Source organism: Grammomys surdaster, unplaced genomic scaffold (assembly GCF_004785775.1).
Source record: "Grammomys surdaster isolate TR1022 unplaced genomic scaffold, NIH_TR_1.0 125878, whole genome shotgun sequence".
Taxonomy (NCBI): domain Eukaryota; kingdom Metazoa; phylum Chordata; class Mammalia; order Rodentia; family Muridae; genus Grammomys; species Grammomys surdaster.
The window spans coordinates 802,210-825,676 of record NW_021620703.1 but is presented as its reverse complement, the minus strand read 5'-3'; the positions used below and the strand labels follow the sequence as shown (position 1 = coordinate 825,676).

General features: G+C 42.9%; 1 protein-coding gene across 1 annotated transcript in view; it reads right to left on the bottom strand.

Annotated features, from left to right (window-relative positions):
- Positions 1–21,318, bottom strand: part of Adamts20 (ADAM metallopeptidase with thrombospondin type 1 motif 20) — a 117,146-nt gene extending 95,828 nt beyond the window's left edge. Inside the window, exons 1-3 of the mRNA XM_028752163.1 lie at positions 20,969–21,318; positions 20,143–20,504; positions 5,716–5,878 (exon numbers count right to left, since the gene is read on the bottom strand). Of these exons, the coding sequence (XP_028607996.1) occupies positions 5,716–5,878; positions 20,143–20,504; positions 20,969–21,059 (616 nt within the window). The 5' untranslated portion in view covers positions 21,060–21,318. The remainder of the gene's footprint in view (positions 1–5,715; positions 5,879–20,142; positions 20,505–20,968) is intronic.
- Positions 21,319–23,467: the final 2,149 nt, after the last annotated feature.

The following is a 23,467-nucleotide window of genomic DNA, read 5'->3' as shown; positions in this document are numbered from 1 at the left end:
ACATACACACACAAACACATACACACAAACACCCACATACACACACACAAACACACATACACACACACAAACACCCACATACACACACACAAACACACACATACACACACAAACACCCACATGCACACACATACACACACAAACACACATACACACACACAAACACCCACATACACACACACACACACACACACACACACACAAAAATTTTAAAAACAAATCTTTACAAGAGATATCATTTGACCAAACCACTTTGATTACATAAAATCTAATCGAAATCTCTTCTTTTCCTTTTTTTGAATTTAGCAAGCTAATGGTAAAACTTCTATATCCGTTTCTAGGATTAAGACGCCATACCCCCAAAAACCTAAAATCTCATGGGCAGCCCCCTCCCACACACCACGAACTAGAACAGAGCTTTGGTAGTCTGATGTAAGGCTTCACAAGTGACCAGTGAGGGGAATCTCAGGTCAAGACAAGCACACACATATGGGACTTTGAGAACGCTTAGGAAGTATGACTTTATAGGAAAAAGCCCATGGCATTACCAGTTAGTCAGCTGACACCCCCCACACCGTGTGTGTGTGTGTGTGTGTGTGTGTGTGTGTGTGTGTGTGTGTCTGTGTGTCACTGTCTGCATTCTGCTCTGTCTCTCTGTCTCTGTGAGTTTCTCTATCCCTCTCCCTCTCCCTCTCCCTCTCCCTCTCCCTCTCCCTCTCCCTCTCCACCTCCATCTCCATCTCCATCTCCATCTCCATCTCCATCTCCCTCTGAAACTATAAGCTCCAATAAACTGTTTCTTCTATATGTTGCCTTGGTCATAATGCTTCCCACAGTAATAAAAAGGTAACTAAGACAATTACCTTCATCAAGAGGGATTTGGAAAGACCAAGTCAGGACAGACTAAGTAATTAGAAACTTTTCCTTTATCCCTGTTGAACTACCCAGGAAAGGGACTCCCAGTCAGCTGTTTGGTATTACAATGGAAGCTCTTAATAAGACTTCCATACACATTACACAGAGCTTGTTCTTACTGTTCTTATGGTACCATACCACGCTACCATCTGATGTCCCATACTCCTCTTAGTGACTTTCAGTGCTCTAGATGATCCAAGCACTTTCTCAACTACAATGTGCATACACTTCCATTTCCCATATAAGATTCTTTGCATTCTTCCTCTTTCCCAGACAAATTACTCAACATCTGCATTTTAGATAATAGACTATTATCTCAGATAGATGTTCTACGACTAATACATCCAGGCTAGGTGCATCTCGTACTAGATTTCAAAGCATCTTCTACGGAAAAGTTATTTTGATACCTAAATTCCTCAACTATTTAACCCCCAAATTATTTTATGCATAACTGTTATGGGAAGAATATGATAAATAAAATAGAATGTATCATTTTGTTTTATAGAAGAGAGAATATAAATTTTAAAGCTGAGAGGTGGGCTGATAAAGGCATACTCAAGCTGAGAAACAATTCAAGACAGATGTACACTGACTGGTAAGCTATTCTGCCATCTTAGATTCTGAATCCCACATTGTAAGCTTGTAGAAATGATGGCAGGTACACTAACCATAAAAGAATAAGTAGACATAAATGATAATAGAATTGACTAGTGGTTTGAAAAGAAAACTGTCTCCATAGGCCACAGTTAGTTTGAGAGACAAAAATTAATGAGCCACTATTATTTTATCTCTATATATCAAGAGCACCCAAGTATTCATTTAACTGGCTCAAGTTTAGAGCAAAGTGTTGTTATAGTTTTAATTTGAAAAAAAAAAATGTTGCTGTGGAAGAAAATACTTGAAGTTAAACATCTTTTAAGGATGACTGACTTTGTCCAAGTCATCCTTAAAAGATAAGTAAAATGGAAGGCAGCAGAGGAGAAAGCTCTAAGGGCCAGTATAAACAGATATAAGAAAGGACGGCACCCAGATCAACCAAATAGCTAAGTGAATAACCAAATACACAGATCAGAACAGGAAGCTAAAGCAAAGACAAGAAAATGTCCTGAACAAAACAGAAAAGCAGGTGGGTCAAGAATTTCAAAGGCTGCCTAGCTGAAATTCCTCTTACTCAGAAAACAGATCAACACATGAATCAAAGCAAGTCCTCGTAGCCAGGGAGATGCCAGACTTCCCAGCAACAAACTAGAAACGTTGTTAACTTTGTAACAACCAAATTCTTACACTTCAGAGGCAGAGCGTGGATCCCTGGGCCAAGCTGGCTACATAAACCAGCCCGAGCTAGCAAGCTCTAGATTCAGTGACTGGGCTACTCCTCATACATATTGGGATTTAGACAATAACTTTTTCTTCTGATATTCAGACCAGTACTGACCAATTCTTACCTAAAGGCTCAGAGACAATAGAAATAGACAGATTTAGAAAACCTCAATTAAAAGTCATGTCACTCCTGAAAGAAAGGCCATCCAGAGTCTGCCCCATCTGGGGATCCATCTCACACACAGACACCAAACCCAGACACTATTGCTGATGTCACGAAGTGCTTGCTGACAGGAGCCTGATACAGCTGTCTCCTGAGAGGCTCTGCCAGATCCTGACCAATACAGATGCGGATGCTCGAAGCCAACCATGGAATTGAGCACAGGGACTCCAATGGAGGAGTTAGGGGGAAGGACTGAAGGAGCTGAAGGGGCCTTATCTAGCATCAATGGGAGGGGAGGCCCTTGGTCCTGTGAAGGCTTGATGCCCCAGTGTAGAGGAATGCTAGGGTGGTGAGGCGGGACTGAGTGGGTGGGGGGGCACCCTCATAGAAGCAGGGTAAGGGGGTGGGGATGAGATAGGGGCTTTGCAGAGAGGAAACCAGGAAAGGGGATAACATTTGAAAAGTAAATAAACAAAATATCCAATTATAAAAAAGATTTTAAAACAACAACAACAAAAAAGTCATGACATGCTTAGCTGTTTTCATCCTTCTTACTCTCAACTAACAATTTGTGGGTCAACTCCATAACACAGAGACGAGCAAATGCTGAAAGAACTTGCGCAAGGCTCACAGGATCCCATCTGAGGACGAACACTAACATGCACAGTGGAAGCACAATGTTTCCAGGTTTCTTTCTGCTTTGCGTTTTATTTAAAGTGTTTAGTTCTGCTGGTGATGTTTGCGGAGTTTTTTCATTGATATCTGCCCACTCCTGTGTCTCTTTTTTGCTAGTAGCCCTCCATCCTCGGGATTCTACCTAAGCCATATCTGTCTGTGAGATCCTGGAATCCACAATGGCAGGGAGTAGCCAACAAAATTCATTTTTACTATATGCCTCAGGGCATATAGTAAACTCTGACCTCGGAAACAATTTAATCTGATTGATTCATCAATGTTAGAGTTGAGATGAGTTAAAAATCATTCAAAAAAAATCACTCTTCTGCTTAATTATGATGAATTATATATAAAACCTAAAGCTCCCAGCTCTAAGGAATTCTCGTGAAGATTCAGATGTTGGGATAAGAAAGGATACTGCAAGTATTTATGAACAATGATGGAAAAGGAAAAAAAAACCCTTATAACACTTCACTAATCATTTTCACAAGACTTCACTTTTATTAATGAAGTAATAATTAATAACTAATATTTTAGGTCACTGATTATATTTATTAATGACTCAAAATGTACATGTTAATTAGAACTAAAATGGGGGGAGTCTATGAGATTAGATACTAATTCACGTTTTGATGAATATTGTACAGAAACATATATTGCAATTAATAAAAAAAAACTAAGCCCCAGTTTTCTGGTTGCTTTCCATTCGTAATTTTTATCACATGTCTTTTGTATGAAAAACCTTTGAAAGCAAAGAACATAGCTCTGTGGCACATTTTCCCGCTAGGAATGAATGCTGAGCATGAATATGAAGGTCTGGGTGTCACCATGTGACACATTACGCATTCAGAATGCCTCCTTGTGGTTTTCTTCTTACGAAGCTACACAATTCATTAAGCAAGCTGCCCGTGAATGGTCCATCAGATTGGGCGTGAGCTGCCTTCTGTGGCGTCCCATTGTGAAGCCACACACCCATTTGTGTTCTCTTTGAAGCCGTAAAAATGAAACCCTTATGCTCATATTAGAAGCATAAGAAAAGCAGCTGTTGTGTCAGTAGAGTTAAAGGACAGCCTTCGTTGCCGTGAGAGCCCTTCCAAGTGGCAGTCTTTTAACAGCGAAGGTTAATTAAGAAGTAAATTCCCAGAGAAACACCTTCAAAGGCCTGTGCGTCCTCACCTGTCACTGTAGACTGTATCACAGCATTGGAAAACGTAGTTTATGGACACCTACAATGCCAAGTAAATCCTTCATAATCCCATTTTTTTTAGATTTTTTTTTAAAAAGATTTATATTAATGCATATGAGTGGTCTGACCACATGTTTGTCTGCAGAAGAGGGCTTCAGATTCCATTATTAAGGATGGTTGTGAGCCACCTTGTGGTTGCTGGGAATTGAACTCAGGACCCCTAGAGGAGCAGCCACTGCTCTTAATCTCTGAGCCACCTCTCCATCCCCCCCAATCCCACTCTTTTTGTCTTTGCATTTTTGTGATAGCTGCTGGTGCCTTTTCTCTATGGTTTTGCATGTTGTCCTGTGACAAATGAAGACCCAAGCATATACGTGAACCCAAACCTAACTTTTATACAGAGTACAAGTAAAATATTTTACCAGCAACACATTTATCCCACAAAGAAACCTATCATTCTTAGATCCTAACACATTGTAAATATTCAGTAGTTTGAGTTGTATAGGAAAAAGAAGATGGAAATACAATTCTAACATATTATTGGATCAAAGAATACATACACACACACATACACACACATGTGTGTGTGTGTGTGTGAGTATGTATGTATGTATGTATGTATGTATGTATGTATGTTTTTGTCCTGGAGAAACTCTCAGACAAAGAACATGAGGAAAGAATCGTTTCTCATACTAACAACCTGAAAATGACCCCAAAGGGACAATGGTGCCAGACATACTCAAACCATTAATTACTGTTGAGCATGAAAATGGACAAGCTGCTGTGACAAAGTAGACTCATCTGAGAAGCGGATTGAGCAACACAGTGGTCATAGATACCTACGGATGATGTTTCCACTAAAGAGAGCTAGAACCCTGTGAGGTGGAACCAAGAGGGACTGGCACCAAGATTCAACCGTGAAAAACAACTTAAACACCATTCTCTGACTGGTAGGTTGAAATAAAAATGGCCTATGATAGTCCACTATAAATTCTATATTCTGAATTTCTATTTTGGACTTTAACTTACTATAAAAATACCTTAAAATGCATACTTTCTAATGGATCCTTTACAGAAAAAAAAATTTTCAGAAATGTCATTTAAGAAATGCCATATCTCATGGGTATGTGTAAACAAACAGCTGAACTTACAGGAGTAAAAAGTATCCTGGTGGCTATGGAAATCAGGAGTGGTGATTTGGAAAGAGGTTGGTCAAAGGATACTTCAACTGTATCTAGAATAAACTCAAAAGCACTACTGTGCAACAGAGAGACGATTTTTAATTAAAGTTGTTAAATAGTAGATGTTCTGCCACAGAAACCATTACATAATGCATATATTCTTCATATGCAATAGGTGGTGTATACAATGATGTCAGGGAAAAATATAGGTGAAAGCCAATACAAACTTTAAGTAGCATTACAGTTGAGCTGAATGGTTTCCCTTCAGAGTTTACCTGAAGCTTCACAAGGCCTGTGAGACTGCGCAAAGGAGTTGCTCTTTACTTCCTGTCTGTAGATTAGATGAGGCTTGTTGTGGGCATCTTCATGCTCACTCCCATCTGCCCTCAGGACTGGTTCTAAGAAATATTCACCATCATTTGCTCTGAATGTTCCCATCTGGAATGGAGAAAATAGCATTAACTTTTACCAAGGTTCACTGTAGTGGTCCACGTTGCACCACCAGATAAAGTAGCACACAGGGCTGGGACTGTAGCTCAGAAGCAGAGCACTTGCCTAGAGTGTATTCTTCCCCGAGTTCCAACCCCAGCATGACAGTGCAATGAACTGAACTCACAGGAGTAAAAAAGCAGACCCAAGTCACTAAATGCTACCAACTGAACACAAGTTTCCTCTCTGTGGCTCATGACTCTGTCCAAACTCTTCTGAATGAAGTCACAAGGCTACATCCTGTCCTGATTCACCTGAGAGAGCTGATACTCCATGTATTAAAGACAAGCTCAGTGATGCACTCAAAATGAAGAAGATCTAGAATTTTTTTATAAACGTTACACTGCTTGATTTGGTCTAGGGAAGGCAATGTGGGGAGAGAAAAGACTTAAGTAGATGAAGGCCATGCTGGATCAGATGGATCTGAGAATGGGAACTCAGAACTCACTGATGAGAAACGAAAGGTTAGGAAGACATTTACAAAGAAGGACCTACTGTCTGAACTCTAGAATCCAACAGCAAGCTTAAAACCAATAAAAAAAATAAAACTTGGGAGGACACAAGGATGGAACTTTCTCTTCTATCTTACACCAAGCCCACCGCCAGAACACGATAGTTCAATCCCCACAGTAAGACCAAAAACTGAGTGAATTATCCCAAATTTAACCACTATATCCATGATTGAATCTAATGTCTTGACCTTGATAAGCATAGAAACAGCTCTCTATGTTCTAGCCCCCACATGACAAGTCATGCAGGACCTCCCTTCATACACAAGCAGCATGTATAACAGTGGGAAGATTCACTAGTTAGCAGTGCTGTATCAAGAACACAGATAACTAGAAAGAATACATCTGGGTCCATCACAGACGATAAATACCAAAGAACTGATGGTGTAAGCTCCTAGAAATAAAACCATAAAAACCCTAGAATCGAAATGGAGAGAACTCCTTTGTAACTTTAAAATAGGGAATCTTCGTGATGCATTTTAAAATATACCCAAGATCGGGACTATGGAGAGGATATAGTTGGTGACACACTTGTTATGCAAACATGGAGGACTGACTTTGCACCCCCAGCAATCAGGCAAGAAATCAGACACAGTGCTAGATGCCTATGATCCCCGCTCTAGGGACACAAAGACCAGAGGATCTCTGGGGTTTGCTAACCAGTCAGTCTAGACAAACTGGTACACAACAGTTCTGATAAGAGACCCTGTCTCAGAAAGAATCAGGTTAACTCTAGAGACGTTTCACTGATGAGTCATAGCTAGAACGATGAACAAACAATATCATTGTCTAGCTAAGGAGGCACCATGAATTAGGGCAATATTCTGGCCATTAGGTATGAAGTTCCTCAAACAATGATGAGCACATAAAGACAGATTCCCCCTCGGTGGTCAGATAAAGGAAAAGCACACTCATGGGCGATTGCCACAAAATTCACAGCCAACTCCAACATACGAGTGAGAAAACAAACCATTCATCCATTCATATGTAATCTATCTCAATCTCGTGACAGCTCTTTGAAGTAAAAGGACATTTTCTGCTTTCTATGGAAGACGGATAAGCAGCAGCAGGAAGCTGCATAGGTTTTCAACTTGGTAGCTGAAGGCACTTGTCACCAAAGATGGAGACCTAGGTCCCATCCCTGGAATCCAGGTGGTGGAGTAAAAGAGCTGACTTCCACATGAACATTTTTACTCTGTGTACATAGCTACAGAGAGAGAGAGAGAGAGAAAGAGAGAGAGAGAGAGAGAGAGAGAGAGAGAGAGAGAGAGAGAGAGATGCAAATAAAATTTTAAGTATTTTTAAATGTCCCTGGCAGACTTATGTGTTTGAACATTGATCACTGGGCTTTTAGCTGGTAGCATCGCTTTGGGAAGCTATAGAACCTTCAGGAGAGCAGCTTTGATGGAGAAGGTGGATCATTTGGGGAAAGGCTTTGAAGCTTAACAGCGTGGTCTGCCTTCTGTCTGTTCTCTCCTTCTAGACTGCCATGCAATAGACCTGTGAGTTCTACCATGACTGTATTCCCTCAAACTGCCAAAGTAAAGCCCTTCCTCCTTTATCTTTTGTCAGATATTCCTAACAAGAACAAGAGAAAATTAATAAGAAAGTTGGTACTGAGGAGTGGGTCCATTCGTGTAAGAAATCCCACGCTGACCACCTTATGATGGTCATGATAGGCCTCATGATGTGGCTTGTGGGGTAATGTGGAAAAACTGGACCTTCACTATAGAAACTCCCTAGAATCCCATCGTCAGAGCTTAATAAGCATCCTGGTGAGAGATCCGAATTTCAGAATGAGGATGAATTGTGGGCAGTGGAGGCCTGCTTCACAGTGCTTCAGCATTGAGAATGGGGATAAAAGTCCCTTGAGTTACAGTCCCACAAAGAATCTGGGTGAATTCTGCCAAAGCCCTGAGAACCTGAGTCAGGTCGAATTCAATACGAAAGGACCAAGGTGTTTGGTGAAGGAAATCGTAAGACTGGGGGATCCAGGTTGTGTCACGGTTACTCCTCACTGCACTTACCTGGGTCTTGTCAAAGCAGGAGAGCAACAAGTAAGCAGAGATGGAAACTTTGTGCTCTTGTGGGAAAGAGAGTAAAGATGACACTGTAGATAAGCCTGGTGCTGAGAAAGCAGCTGAGATTGTTAAAGCCATTAGGACGATGGCTGAGATGCCTTATACCCTGCTTCTGGACAGGCTCGTCCCCATGCATCAAAGCCTGAATAGGAAAACATAAACTGAAGGTGCCACTGAAGGGGTTCCCTGCCACACAAACAGCTATGGCAGAGGTTCCTCCAGGATCGGCCCACTGAAGATGATACAACTGTGATCCAAGAGTCAGACTACATCTCAACCTGACTATAGAACTTGGTAATATTATCCACCTGGTACCGGTTTTACAGATATGAAAGAAGCAAGAGGGAAGGGTTCAAACAGGCATGTGCCAAGGCCCTGAAGGCCACAGAGACCAGGTAATATGTGTCAGAGTTTGAGTCTCTGTACAGAAGCCCTTAGAGGCCATGCTATGAAGTTGTGAAGAGTAAATCTAAGTTGCATTTGAGCCCGTGGACATAAAAGATACTAGGATCATAAAATATCTGCCAATAAAAGCTAAAGTCATGAGTACAGCCAACCCGAGAGAGGCGACATGTGCTGTATGTAGCAGCCTGTAGAGATAGGGAACCTAAACCCTTTAGAGCCCAGATGATTCTATCACAAGCCATAGGTGTTGGACATGGAGTTATAGTGTTTGCTGTTTGACCTGCAGGGTTTGGGTCTTCTTTGGTCCCTTCAAGAATAGGAATGTCTGCTTTATGATATTGTATACTGGAAGTATGTAACATTTATATCTTCATTAAAAAAAATAGAGCTAAGAGGTTGTTTTGAGTCTCAGAACAGATTTTGGACTTTTGAACAGTATTGGAAGTGTTAAAAATTATGGGTAGTTTTGAAGTTGAAATGAATACATTTTAGATTTTGAGATGACCGTGATCCTACCTGGCAAAGGGCAGAGTGTTAGAGTTTGACTGAAAAATAACCCTCTCTATAACTCATATGCTTTAACACTTGATCCCAAATTTGTAACACAGATTTTGGAAACTTCTAGAACCTTTTGAATATTGAGCTTTGCTGAAGAGGGTGGGTCACTAGGGACAGGATTTTAGGTGTTACAGGCCAGTCTCACTTCCTGTCTACTCTCTTTTACCAGTTGTCTAATGCCTCACTGACTCAGCTGCTATAGTAGACTGTATCCCCTCAAGCTGAAAGACAGGATGGAGCTTTCTTTCCTTAAACGTAGCTTTGGTGTCAGGTATTTTTTTTAACAGCAATGAAAAAAGTAAACCACGCAGTAACTTACACAAGTCTCATGCCATAGGTCAAGACCAAGAAGGTGACTCCAAGTGTCTTGGCTCTGCAATTCAGGCCCTACCTGTCACATTTGATAGATTCTATAAAATAGTCAAAAATATTTCATGTACACCTGATTCAGGTAGTTTTAGGGGCTAAAGATTCAAAAACAGTCAGTAAAAATATAATACGGCAGGTAGTAATTAGTGGAGTAAACCTCAAATCTAGGACCCAAGGAACATGGCAGAGGAGAGGGCAAAAAAGATTCTAAGGGTCGTAGGATCAGGATGTCCAATGAGAGAGTCTTCTAGACATGACAGTGAAGCCATGCCCATGAAGTCTAAACATATAGTTCCTAAACAAGACCTGCCTAATGAGAACACCAAATGACTTGTCAACATGAATGAGGGAACTATCACAAGGCCCCACCAGTATATAAAGAGCAATGGGCCATCAATGCCTTCTGAGTGAGGGGAAACAACTTTCTCCAGGAAACACATGCACATACAAGCAACACTAAATGCACTCATTCGTATGACAATGATTATTGTTACACATATATGCAGTAATTGTAGTTTTAAAAGGAGGTCATGAATTTGAGACAGAATGGCAGAGTCATAGAGTAAGTCAGAGGGCAGACGATGAAGTTTTATGTCAATAGCGTTCCTAAAGAAAGATGCAACTCACAGGCCACATGAAGCTCATGAAGAAGGAAGACCAAGTGGGGGTGATTCAGTTCTTCTTAGAAGGAGCAACAAAATACTCAAGGGACCAAATATGGAGACAAAGTGAGGGACAGAAACTGAAAGAGGGGCCGTCTGAAGACCATTCCACCTGAGTATCCATCCCATGTGCAGTCACCAAAGGTAGATGCTGATGTGGAAGTCAGGAAGTGCATGCTGATAAGAGCCTGATATTGATGTCTCCTCAGAGGTCTTCAAGAGTCTGACATATTCAGAGGCAGATGCTTACAACTAGCCATTGTACTGATAATGGGGTTCCCAATGGAGGAGTTAGAGTGAAGGTCATTGGAGCTGAAAGGGTTTGTGGCCCCATGAGGGGAGCAACAATACCAACCAACCATAGCTCCCAGGGTCTAAAGCACCAGCCTGGGAGCACTTAGAGAGGGATCCAGGGCTTCAGCTGAATACGTAAGAGTGGAGGGCCCTGCTGGGCATAGGTGGAAGAAGAGATCCTTGACCTCATGAAGGCTGGATGTCCCAGGGGGTGGGAATTTTGAGGGTGGGGAGGTGGGAGTAGGGGGGAGGTAGGGGTTACATCCGCGGAGAAGAAGAAGGAGGGGTGAGGGGATAGGGGGTTCCTGGGTGGGTGGAGGATGGGGTAAGGGGACAACATATGAAATATAAATAAAATATCCAATAAAAAAAGAAAAAAACAAAAAAAACAAAAAAAAGAAAAAAGAAAATTCTCAAGGAATAAAAATTTAATTAGTAAAGAAAAATTTAAAATATACAGTAAATCCCTCCCTGGATATGAGAAGAAGTTAATATAATAGAAAGACAGAGAAGAGCATGTGAGAAGGAGGAAGAGATTCCACTGAGAGACAGCCAGACTGAAGCTGGAAGAAGTATCAGGTTCCTGTTGCAAATTTGGGGACAGCATCTCAAACAAGGTCTGGATGCTTGGGGGGGGGGGGGGGCAGGGAAGAGCTCAGACAGTTCAAGTGACAGGAAAGTAAGGCTGAGACCATACCATTGGGAAGCAGGAAGTAGGTGATGGGTTGGAGAGTCCAGCTCACTAGTTATCACTACTTAAGAGTGCATAAATAGACCTTTACCCACATTCAAAAGATCACACTCCCTACTGAGCAAACTGTGTTTCCGAAATGAACCAACCCATCCATGAATTCCTGAGCCACCTTGTGATAAGCATGGTTTTGGTGACACTTCCCTTCCATTTCTTAACTCCGTCTACCCTACACATTATTTAGGAGTCACTTTAAAAATAGTCCTAAATTCCATTGTAAATGATAATTATATATCTTAAGCCACTGTTTCAATGTAAATCATCATTTACGTCACTGAAATGGTCACAAAAATTGTAAAATAATGATTGGGTCACTATCCCTCCATGAAAATGGTCACTTTCTTTATCTTCCTGACATTTAAGACATTGCCAGAAACAGCAGACAGTGTGTAGCCATGGAAACAAACATCTGATGACTATCCTGGTAAAGCACCTGTGTTATCATGCTACAGGATGATGCCTTTACTGGACGTTCTTGAATTATGGTAGTGTGTAGACTTCTCTGCCATATCTATGTATAGCTTTCTCTCATACTGACAAGTCAAGTGTTTAGCTTCTCTTAGGTTATATGTTAATATAGCAGACTAAACTTTTAATGACCTAAATTTGTTGTTGTTGTTGTTTTGGGTTTGGGGGGGGGTTGACCTAAAAATTTTAATGACCTAAAATTGGGGGGCTAGAGATATGGCTCAATAAGAGAATGTGAGCATAGCAAACATAAAGACATGGGTTCAATCCCCAACTCAGCCAAAGTAAAATAATTGAAACTCAATCAGGGGTGCTCACTATAAAGCACTGAGAATATACTATTTTTAGGAAAAGACAAAGCTCTACAGAATTTTTATTTGTTGGACACTCTCCTAATGGCCCAGCCTCTCCCATGTATCTTTAATTCTCCCAGTGTGAAATTTGAAAACCTAACTGTAAATCACTTACTTTTCACTATATTTTGAGACTCCAGCATTTCCGACCTACCCAGAAAACTAATTCCGTCCATACTGTAAGAGGTAACAAAGAAATTGAAATCTTTGAATTCAGTTTTTGAAATCTGAGCACATTGCTCCAGGAGAAATCCTTTCCTGCCTTTTTTTTTTTTTTAAAGCCTGCTCAGGAGGAGCTAGTATCTTGGGGAAAGATGCAAATAGACACTAGCCGGCCTGCTGCTTAGCTAAAGGACACCTATGGCACCACTGTGAACAGCTCGTGGTTCCCAAGAGATAATTTTTAAAAATCATTCTACATCCTTTTGCTTTTTTTTCTCTTGATCAAAACCAGCCCAAGGTATTTCTATTTCGATGTTTCGGTAAAACTAAGTAGGTCTGACCTGTGCTCCTACAGGAGAATGAACAGTTCTGCCAGAGTCCTCCAGCTGTCAGCAAAGCTGTATGTACTAGAGTAGCTTGCCAGGAGTGTTACCTCTACAATGGACAGGGATTCCTCAGAATCCATGCGATTTTAAAATACCAGCCTCCCACAGCTATGTGAAGACTGTTTCCAAAACCGATTTCCCTGTTTATCAAGGAAGAAATATTGCTTCTGTCAATTTTTCCATGGTCAATCCCAGTGCAAGGGACCTCTTGCTAAATAATACAAAGCGTTGCGGCTGTGCCAAAAGGGCTCCCGAGGAAGCTATTAATTCAGATTTTAAAAAAGAAAGAAACTTGGAAAGGGATCTGGAAAGGAATCTGAGGACTTGACAAAACAGGTGGTTCATAGAATCATATTTAGCTCATCCATATTTTTAGCATCCTGTCTCTCTTCGGATGAATGCTGCAGACTGACTCGGAAGGAAGCCAGTGGGGTTGTGGTGTGCCGCACTGGCTAGCAAACACGTCAAAACTAGCTTTCACTTGCACAGGAGTTTCCTGATTATTGAGAAGAGTGGGCATCCAGCTGCCAAGATGTTCTGAAAGGCAATAGGTGGATCATACAACTGGTTTCAATGTATCCACTGAATATAATGTTTATGTATTTAGAGACTGTCATATGCTGGTCATTGTCCCAGAATGCAATTTCAGTATTGCAGCACCCGGTCACGTATATTTTTTTTGTTTTCAAAAAACATAGCCAACACACATATTGTTACTGCAACCAATCACAAGTGTTCGGATTTCGTAAAGAGCAAACAGAAGCACAAAAGATAAACCTGCTGGACTCTTTTCCCAAAATATGCACAGTTCACCATGCTAAGCCTGAACACTGGAGAACAACACTGGAAGTTACGGAGTTATTGAACTGAAAAGGTTCCCAGTCTCTAATCAAAGTGCCAGTGATATTTTTAAGAGAAAGGACAGGCACAAGCCCTAGGTTTGCACTTACGGGAACTTAGGCGATCTACTTCCTATCACTTAGCTGCATCATCTGTAATAAAGTTATAAATAGTTTTCCTTATTCAGTTTCATAAGAAAACTAGTGTGTGCTCCACTGGTCCACTGGTGTTCATAAATCCAAGCTCACTGGCTACCATGAAATAGAACATGTTTGAGGGAGGATAAAAAAGTATTCTGCTGCAAACACTGATGATACGACCTCACTTCTCACTATGAGCAAAGGGCAAACTCTGTAAACTAAGAGACCACAAGCTAACCTCTGAGATTCATCTTTTCTTTTTTTTTTTTTTACTTTTTTTATTGGATATTTTATTTACATTTCAGATGTAACCCCCTTTCCCCATTTCCCCCACCCACCCAGGAACCCTCTATCCCAACACCCTCCTCTTGCCTCTATGAGGATGTGCCCCCACCCACCCTCGAATTCCCCCACACTAGGGAATCCAGCCTTCATGGAACCAAGGACCTCCTCTCCCACCTATGCCTGACAAGGCCATCCTCCCCTACATATACAACTGGAGCCATGGGTCCCTCCCTATGTGCTTCCAGGCTGGTGGTTTAGACCCTGGGAGCTCTGGTTGGTTGGTATTGTTGCTCTCTCCATAGGGCCTAACCTGCTGATTAAATGTTGGACATCTGCTCAGTGTAAAATGGTTTTGATGGCAGTCTTTTACTATAAAATGTTCATACACACACTGGGTAAGTGGATGAATCCTCATTGAAAAAAAAATGTAAAGACAGACAGCAGAAGCACAAAGCAGAAATTCAGTGGCATGCAGTTCGTAAGCTGCTCTCCTCAGACAGCATCCAATACCTTCCCCGTTCTTCAGGTAAGCCCCAGACTTCCAGTGTAGAAGTGAGTAGAGGGAGTGTGTGGCTGGTAACTCATCAGACAGAATGCCCTTCGACCATGTGCTAGCCCATCAGACCCAAGCAAAACTCTGAGCCAAGCTAACATAAGATGTAAATGGCAGAAGGACCAGAACTCTGTGTCCCAGCAGACACAGCTCCCCTATCTGCTTCTCTCTTTCCCAGGGAAGAAGATGTCTAAAGACCCATGAGAGAAATAGCCATATTTTTGTGGATCTGGGTACCACTTGCCACAACAGTCTCTCTCAATACTTCCCTAAAACACCGGTGAAAATTTAAAACCTAAAACCACCATAGTATAGATAGATTAAATCTATGACAAGAAACTATTAGGAGCTGTTTTACAAAGATATGACAAAATATATTTGTGATATATTGCCAAAATATCATAAACCAATAGAACAGAAGAAAAAATATATATAAATAAATAAACACATGGATATGCCAGGTCTCCTATTATCTACAGCATGTTTCTTTGATTATCTTGGACTTATCTTGACATAGGTCAACTATCCAGGCAAAGCTATGTTTTTCTTATCTCTTGTATTCACCTGCCATGTTTTTCTCATCTCTTGTATTCCCCATTTTTCTTTACCTAAAGCTTATATTACACATTGCCATTCTCTCCTGATTACTTAATAGAGCTGAAGGTTTATTTGTTTTACTGATAATAAAGAACTCCACATGGTATAGATTCTTACCATCCACAAGTTTAACCTAAGTGCTTTTTGAGCTTTGGCAAAGGATGTAGGAAATAATAAAGCAATTATCACAATTTGAAGTTTGAATTCAATTGGATTGTCAGAAGCCAATCAAATTCTGGGGGGATAAAGAAACCATGATTCAAAACTAAAAGTATTTCTGGCTGCTGTCACTGTAAAATAACCTAGAAGACCCTTAAATTCAACTCAGCATTCCTAAAGCAATCACACACACAAACATGCAAACACACAGAGGCATACACACATGCACTCATACACACAGATACACACAGGCATGCACACATACACAAACATAGACATGCACACTATGTATACACACACACACAAATCCACACAGGCACACACAAGCACACAAATACATGCACATGCACACACTCTACCCTGAACCAGCATCTTCCCTAAAATCCATTTTAGACGTGGCCATGTAGCAGAAATGACATCCCCTCTAAAGGGCAGACTAGTACCCATAATATGATATGATATAATATAACGTAACATAATATAATATGTGTAATATATTGAGGGACTTCCTAGAAAGAGGAATCATGAAAAACAATAGGAAATTTCCTTGCTGCCAGCATAATATCTTCCTACAGTTCTTCCACAGAAGGAACAGACAATCCTGCGATCAGCAACTACAAGGCTTCCTCTCTTCTTGTGGGAAATTAAGGCTGGGGTAACAATCACGTGGCTCACCATGTACGCTGGGCTTGAGAACATGCAGCTAGTTCATACTGCCCAAAAGATCTAAACCTGGACCTTACGGAATAGCAGTACACTATGTTGTAGCTTTGCTCTTTGAATCCAGAGACAGTGACCCTGTTCACGTGTTCACATGTTCACATGTTGACAAGGTGAGCATGACTGAAATCATGAAAGAGGAGAGCAGTGTGGTATCTGATGGACCAGACAGCCTGGGATACACTGCTCATCACCAATATCTGTATTCCTTGTGTCCTCATGGAAATCGCTCTGCCAAGCATTGCTAGTCATTTTACATCTTCAAAAAGCCAAGAAACACAAACTAAAACATCTCACACTTGTAAGACAAGCATTTCACCAACGGAGCTTCTTCTCTGACTTGACTGAAGCGTCCTGAACTGTCCGATAGGTTAAATGAATCTGCTCAAGATCCTTGTATTCCTTCTTCTTTATTTCCAGTTCACACTGATTTCCCAAAACCCTCCTAGGTTTCTCTAACACAGACAGGCACTTCCCGTAAACAAAAATCACATTTTGATATTTGCTTCTTGAAGAATGTGGACGAATATCCACTAGAATATTAAAAGTAAAGGCACAAGAAACTCCCTCATATTGTTGTTTGAGAATTTGGGTAACTGTAAGACCGATCAGTTTTGTGTAAAAAAAGTGTTAATTTAGAGGGACTGGGTGGAGGGCACAGTGGCTAAAGGTACCGGCTATGGAGCTTAAAGATGTGCGTTTGATTCTCCAGAATCCACACGAAGGAAAGAAGGAGTCAACCCCTTGCAAGCCATGCTCATAAATGAATAAAATATACACCTATAGAATAGTACATGGAATTACATTGGTGCTACTTAAATACACTTTCCATATTTGCACTACCTGTTGGCAGTTAACAGAAGCAACTCAATTAGTTAGTAATTAGTCTTCACTGGGAGGAGTGATTGTCAGGCTGGATCTTTGTTCTTAATCCACATGGCCACATAAGATACTCTGTGAGAATACAATCCACATAGATGCATAAGATACTCTGTGGGAATACAAAACAAGCCAAGCACAACATCCAGGTTTAAATCATCGGGAAACTGTTTCCTTCTATCAAGACTTCATTATTCCAATGCCATCAATAAATAATTCAGCTAACTTCTAAATGGTCAAGTTTGTCCCTGAAAGTCCTAGGAAGAATAAAATCCACTAGGCAATGTGAGAAAGCAGTTAATTAGAGCCACAAGGGATCGCTGTCTTTAAATATATTATGTGTTATATCCTGCCACATACATGGTAATAATGACATACCAATTTATTAAATACAGGCCCTAGCTATCACTATGTATAGTAACTTTAGAATTAAATAGGAAGACTAAAATCCTGTAACTCTATAGCCATCAATGGATCAATATGTTTGATAGGCCATTATCACACTGCTCATAAATATTTTATAATATGTTCTACTTCCCTATCTACTATATAGTTTAGAAATATATAAATCTTTGTTATAAAATCTTTGAATCTTTGGGTAAATATTTATGACAAATAAAAACAAAAAGAAAGAACATTAGAAGGAACATGTATATGTGTAGATAGATAGACAGACAGACAGACAGACAGATAGATTATAGATATACACTTGTTCAAAAAAGACTCCTGGCAAGATTTTTAGCCCCTTCTGGTTCTTGGGCTCAAAACACTACACTTAGGAATCAAAATAATAAAAATTGTTCAGGTTCATTGATATAGTAAAATAAAAATGTAAACACAAAGGCATGTAAAAGATTTTCTTTAAATTAATGATACAGAAATGGAAGAAACACTGGTTTAAGTTGTGCCTCGGATTAATTGAACACTAGCAACTAAATGGAATCACTAAGACTACTGGGGTATAGCTTTGAACAAATGGCCATAAAGAGGAAATTCTGACAGTATTTACTGATTTTTCAAGACAAAATAAGCATTATTTTTAAGCCTTTAAAAAGAAGAAATGTTTTCCTTGACGTATAAATGCCTGTGTGTCATTGATGCTCCTGCCATACTGATGATGTAAAGATTTTACATTTATCTACAGCAGAAAGGAAAGAAATTATTGGAGGTGTTTTAGGTAAATACAACCATATTGGTGCATGCCTTTAATCCTGGCACTCAGGAGGCAGAGGCAGGTGGATCTCTGAGTTCGAGGACAGCCTGATCTACAGAGCAAGTTCCAGAACAGAGAAACCCTGTCTCAAAAACACAAAAACAAACAAACAAAATACTAACTTGAAAAGGAGTAAGAAGATTTTCCAAAGTTTCTAGTAATTGCCTTGGGGGTTTAACACTATGATAAGTATCATAAGCAAAGCAGCCTGGGGAAGAAAGGGTTAATTTCATCTTACAACTTGTTGTCCATCATCCATGGAGGTCAGGGCAGAAACTCAAGGCAAGAACCTGGAAGTAGGAACTGATGCAGAAGCCATAGAGGCGTGCCACTCGCTTGCTCATGGCTTTCTTAGTCTGCCATCGTATCCCATCCAGGACCACCAATCGATCCCAGGGTGGCACCATCATCCAGGACCACCAATCAATCCCAGGGTGGCACCACTATCCAGGATCACCAATCAATCCCAGGGTGGTACCATCATCCAGGACCACCAATCAATCCCAGGGTAACATCGCTAACAATGGGCCTGCCCCCCCCCATCAATCACTAATTAAGAAGACACATCACAGGCTTCCTCGGGCCAATCTGGTGGGAGTATTTTCTCAACTGAGGTTCCCTCTTGCGAAATGATGTGAGCCAGTGTCAAGTTGACAGGACATCAATACTAGCCAGCAGAGTAATCAATAATGCTCATGTCTAGGGCATATCTCAAACCAACATGTAAGTATCATTAAATTTTGCATGGAGAAAAATACTACCAATGTTTGACTCAAATAATAAACAGTGATGATTTTGTGGAATTGTCTGAACACCTTTCAGAAAGTATGGTCTGTTCAAATTTTTTAAGCAAATGTGGGGCTCACGAGAAACTTATGGCCAAGTTCTGTGGCTGTTAACACCGGGGACAGAGCAGCTTTGTCCGTAATACGATGTTCTCATACCAAATTAGCACTCATGTAGGATGGTTTAACTCATCACACAAACTGTAACAATTTAGAGACTTTGCTAGATTCCGTTATTTCAGGCATTCATATGCAAGTGTGCACCAATGTATCACAAATTAGCTTGCTACTATTTTGACATTTTAGTTCATTGACTCTCATTTTTAACAGCATAGGTGATGTTGCATATTTAAAATGACTATCCTGACAAGAGACTCTGGGTTTATCCAGACTTCCTAAATACGTCGAGGTCAGAGGTATTAAGAACCTGTTTTCAAAAAAGAAAACCAAATGAAATAGGGGAGTGGTGTCTTATTCCATTTTCTCTCTCTTCAGAGAAGTTTTAAAACTCCCTCTCTTTTAGTCTTGTCATTTCTAGTCCTCTGACACTAGCAACTATATTTGTGGATATTTTGCACCTCTCCAGGACGAGTTGGCATTACCTTTTCCTTCTTCTGTGTTCCACAGATATTAGCGAATGAATATCCCCATCCAGAAACAAAACTTTTTCCAAATCTTGTCAGCCTCTGGAGCTTTTTTTCATGTGTGTATATTCAATACTTTTTCCTTCCTTTCTTACTCATTTACTAAATTTAAGTAATTCGGTGGATTGGGCACCAACAACTTCCCAGCACTGAGGTGCCTGAATGAAAAAGCCTGCCCCTAGGTTGTAGAAGCAGAACCCAGAGGCCACTCCTGATTGCCTCTGGAGCACGTGACAAGTGGATGAAAGATGCTGTCTCTCCCAGTCTGTGGTCCGGGTTCCACTCTCTGGTGGTCTCTGGGGACTCAGCAGAACCTACTATGAACCACCCACTGCGCCCCAATCCCCAGGCAGCCCTGGACTGGATCGGAGAAAACACAGGGAGGCACAATCAGACTTACCAGTCCCCCACAGAGACTGAAGACAGCAGTGTGGTCCTCTCGCGCATTGACTTGGCCACGGTAGAAACAGTGGCGCAGGTCTGGGGGCTCCACGCTGTACCCGCCTGGTCCGGGCACCTGGGTCCCCAAGTGCACCTCCGTGTAGCCTGCAGCTAGGAAGGCTGCGTCTGCGCTCAGGTTCAGCTGGAAGAGCTGCCCGTAGGCGCTGATACGGTAGTGGGTCCTGAGCGGAGGAGGCTCTGGCACCCCGGAGCTCCGTTTCTTCCGGCTGAAATGCCGGTTCTGGGGGAACACATCTCCAAACTCATTGACCCGCGTGGGAGTTACCACTTCGTAGGAGGCCAGAGTCTTCACCAGGGCTTCTGCAACACACAGCGAAACGTCTATGAAGCCCCGACGCTGTCCAACCTACAAGCTCTTGAACCAAGCATCCCTATTCAAGGTCCTAGTCCTGATCAGTCCCAGGGGCGCGACAGATACACACACACACACACACACACACACACACACACACCTGGGCACTGCTTTCCCACAGCTACTATATGCTCCATACAGACCCTGCCACCCACCGCCCAGCTCAGTCACCTCCTTGCCAGCCCTTCTCTTCCCAGCCTCTCCAGGAACCCGTGTCGTCCGGGAGCACACTGCCCCATGCCCCACGCGTGCCCGCCGCATAATCAGGAGAGCTTGTCCCCAGGGATTCCACAACACCCAGAAAAGTCCTCGGGGATGCTCCTAGCTGGGTGGCCTGGGGTCTCCCACGAGTCCGCACCACCTACTCACACCCGGCCCCGCGCGCTGCGGGCAGCGCCCACGGTGACCTTACCCTGTCGTGGGTGGAAACGAACTTCCCAGGACCCGGTGAGAAGGAGCGAGATCGGGCAGAGCAACCCGGTCAGCCACTTGGCCACCCGCATGGCTGCACACAGGGGAGGGGATCCCGACTGGGAGGCCGCCCCGGGGCCGCCGGCTCCCCGCGCTCCGCTGCCCTCCTCCGCGCTCTAGCGGTTCTCCGCGGCGTCTCAGCAGCCTCCGGAGCACCCTGGACTGCACCCCGGCCCGCCTCGCCCCGCCGCCGGCCCCCGCTCAGGGCACCGCTGCCTCATCGCGCGCAGCCCGCCTGGTTCTCGCAGGCCCGCGCCCCGCGCTCCCGCGCCTCCCTGGGAAGCGCTCGCTGCCCGGCCCAGCGGGAACCGAGCCAGAGTAGCGGGGCGCGCGGGGCGGCCGAGAGCCCGCCCCCAGGGCCCGGCCGACCAATCAGCGGGAGGCGCGGCGGCTCGGCCTCCCGCGCAGCCCCAGCCCCGCGCAGCTCCGCCCGCGGGCGCGCGCACCGCGACCTCCCCGGCTGCAGCTCTGGGTCCCCAGGGCCAGCCAGACCCCACGCGCGTTGACAGGTGATAGGAGCACGGAGTGAAATAACAAGTGTCAGACCGGGGCCTCTGCTACTCACGCTGCGAGGTTCTATTGGCTTCCCACGCAGAATAACCAACTGTAGACGGATGCTACCCATGGAGCTTGTGGAGAGGCTCAGTTTTTGTGGGTCCCCAGTGTGCAGCGAGACTCTGGGATTTGTAGGATACCGAGCTAGAAGACTTGTGTATGGCTGCACCAATCGCTTGGTTGAAGAAGCTCAAGGAGGCCATTGGAGTCTCCAGAGCTCCACTCACACCTTGTGATTACTATTGCCTGTCTCGGTCTTTGGTTTTGTGCTTAAATTTACACAAAGGACTCTCCCCAAAACTTAAACAAATGCCAAGGTCCACAAAACATCTGCCTGTTTCTGAGGCCATCTCTCCACGGAGTCACTTAACTCTCTACAACAATATCTGTAGCTCTGAATCCATGTGCCAGGCCGGGTCCTGCTGAAGTGGGGGACAAACTTTAGCAGAAAAGAAAAAAAGCTTCTTTTCAAGGGTAGTTCTCATGTCTCGAGCTCACCTGTTTGATTCGCAGAATCTGCAATTACTTCTGTTACCAGAACGGAAACAAGGGGAGAGGGAGTGGTCAGCCTTGAAACCCAACCAAGGCCATTAACCCAGGAAGGCAAACCTTCAGGGACACAGTGGGATGACTGCACTTCAGTTTGGTTTATCGTCACTGTTGCGCTCTGGGCTCTTGGCCTTGGAAATTGCCCCACTAACCGCATGTCTTTTCCTTTCATATCAGAGGTATCAATCTTCTGTTGTTGGCAGCCAAGGTAGTAGAAAAGTTTCAGGAAGAGAGAGTCGAAACTTATATCTGATGGTGAGATGCCCTGCTGGGTGGTGGTGTGGTTTTATCCTCACTTGCTCTCCTTTTCCTCCCCCCTTTCCCACCAGTGCCGTTTCATCCCCCAGAGAGTTAGAGAGTGTGGTAGATTTTCCCCGAGGTACGAATGTGGTGGTCTTAAAGACAACAATAACGGCTTTACACACACCTGTGCATTTACCACTTACCTTTACCCTAGTACAAGCTGGGCACTTTAATGCCATGCAGCTCTGAATGCATCTTGGCGTTTGGAGCCAGGCCTTTCCACCTACAAAGACCCAAAACCAGAATCCTACCACACTAATTGCTACCTAACTGCTGAGAGACACCTTGTTTTCATCGCTGAAGGTTCAAAGCAGCACTTGTAATGGAGCATTTCGTTTTCAACTTGTCTGACATTTTGGAAATACTGTGTTCATGAGAAGGTACGTGTGCTGTCTGTGTCACTATGATCTTTTAGATATATTTTAATTAATCCTCTGAGGATGTCATGCAATATATTCACCCCCCCCCCACGTCCTAACTCCTCCCAGCTCTGCTCTCAACTTGTCAGTGTCCTGACAACTTTGTGTCCTATTATTTTAATAGCGTCCTGAGGAGTCCAGCTTACATTATCTATATACTCTTGGGCATAGGGCCATTCACTGGAGTGCGATTAACCTATGGTGAAACTTCCCCCTTGTAGGGAACTGACTCCTCTCCCCCAGAAATTGTTACCTGTTCACAGCTGGTGTGTGTGTCCGTGTACCGGTTCACACTCCAAGTCAGAATGTCGACTTGCTTGATCTTAATGCAGATTGACTATGGGCAGCCACAGCTGCCGTGAGATTATACATGCAGCCATACTGTCATGTCCAGGGGACACTTTCACTTCAGCTCCCCCTGCCTGACTCTCCTAACCTTTCCACTCCCTTTTCCACAATGGCCCTGAGCCTTGCCCGTGAGATAATATAGATTTCCCATCCCTAGCTAAGAATGCCACGGACACTTATACACTGCACTTTGACAAAATTGCCAGCTTCTGTATTAACAACTCCTCACTGCAGAAAGAAACTTCTCTTAATGGGAGCTGAGATCT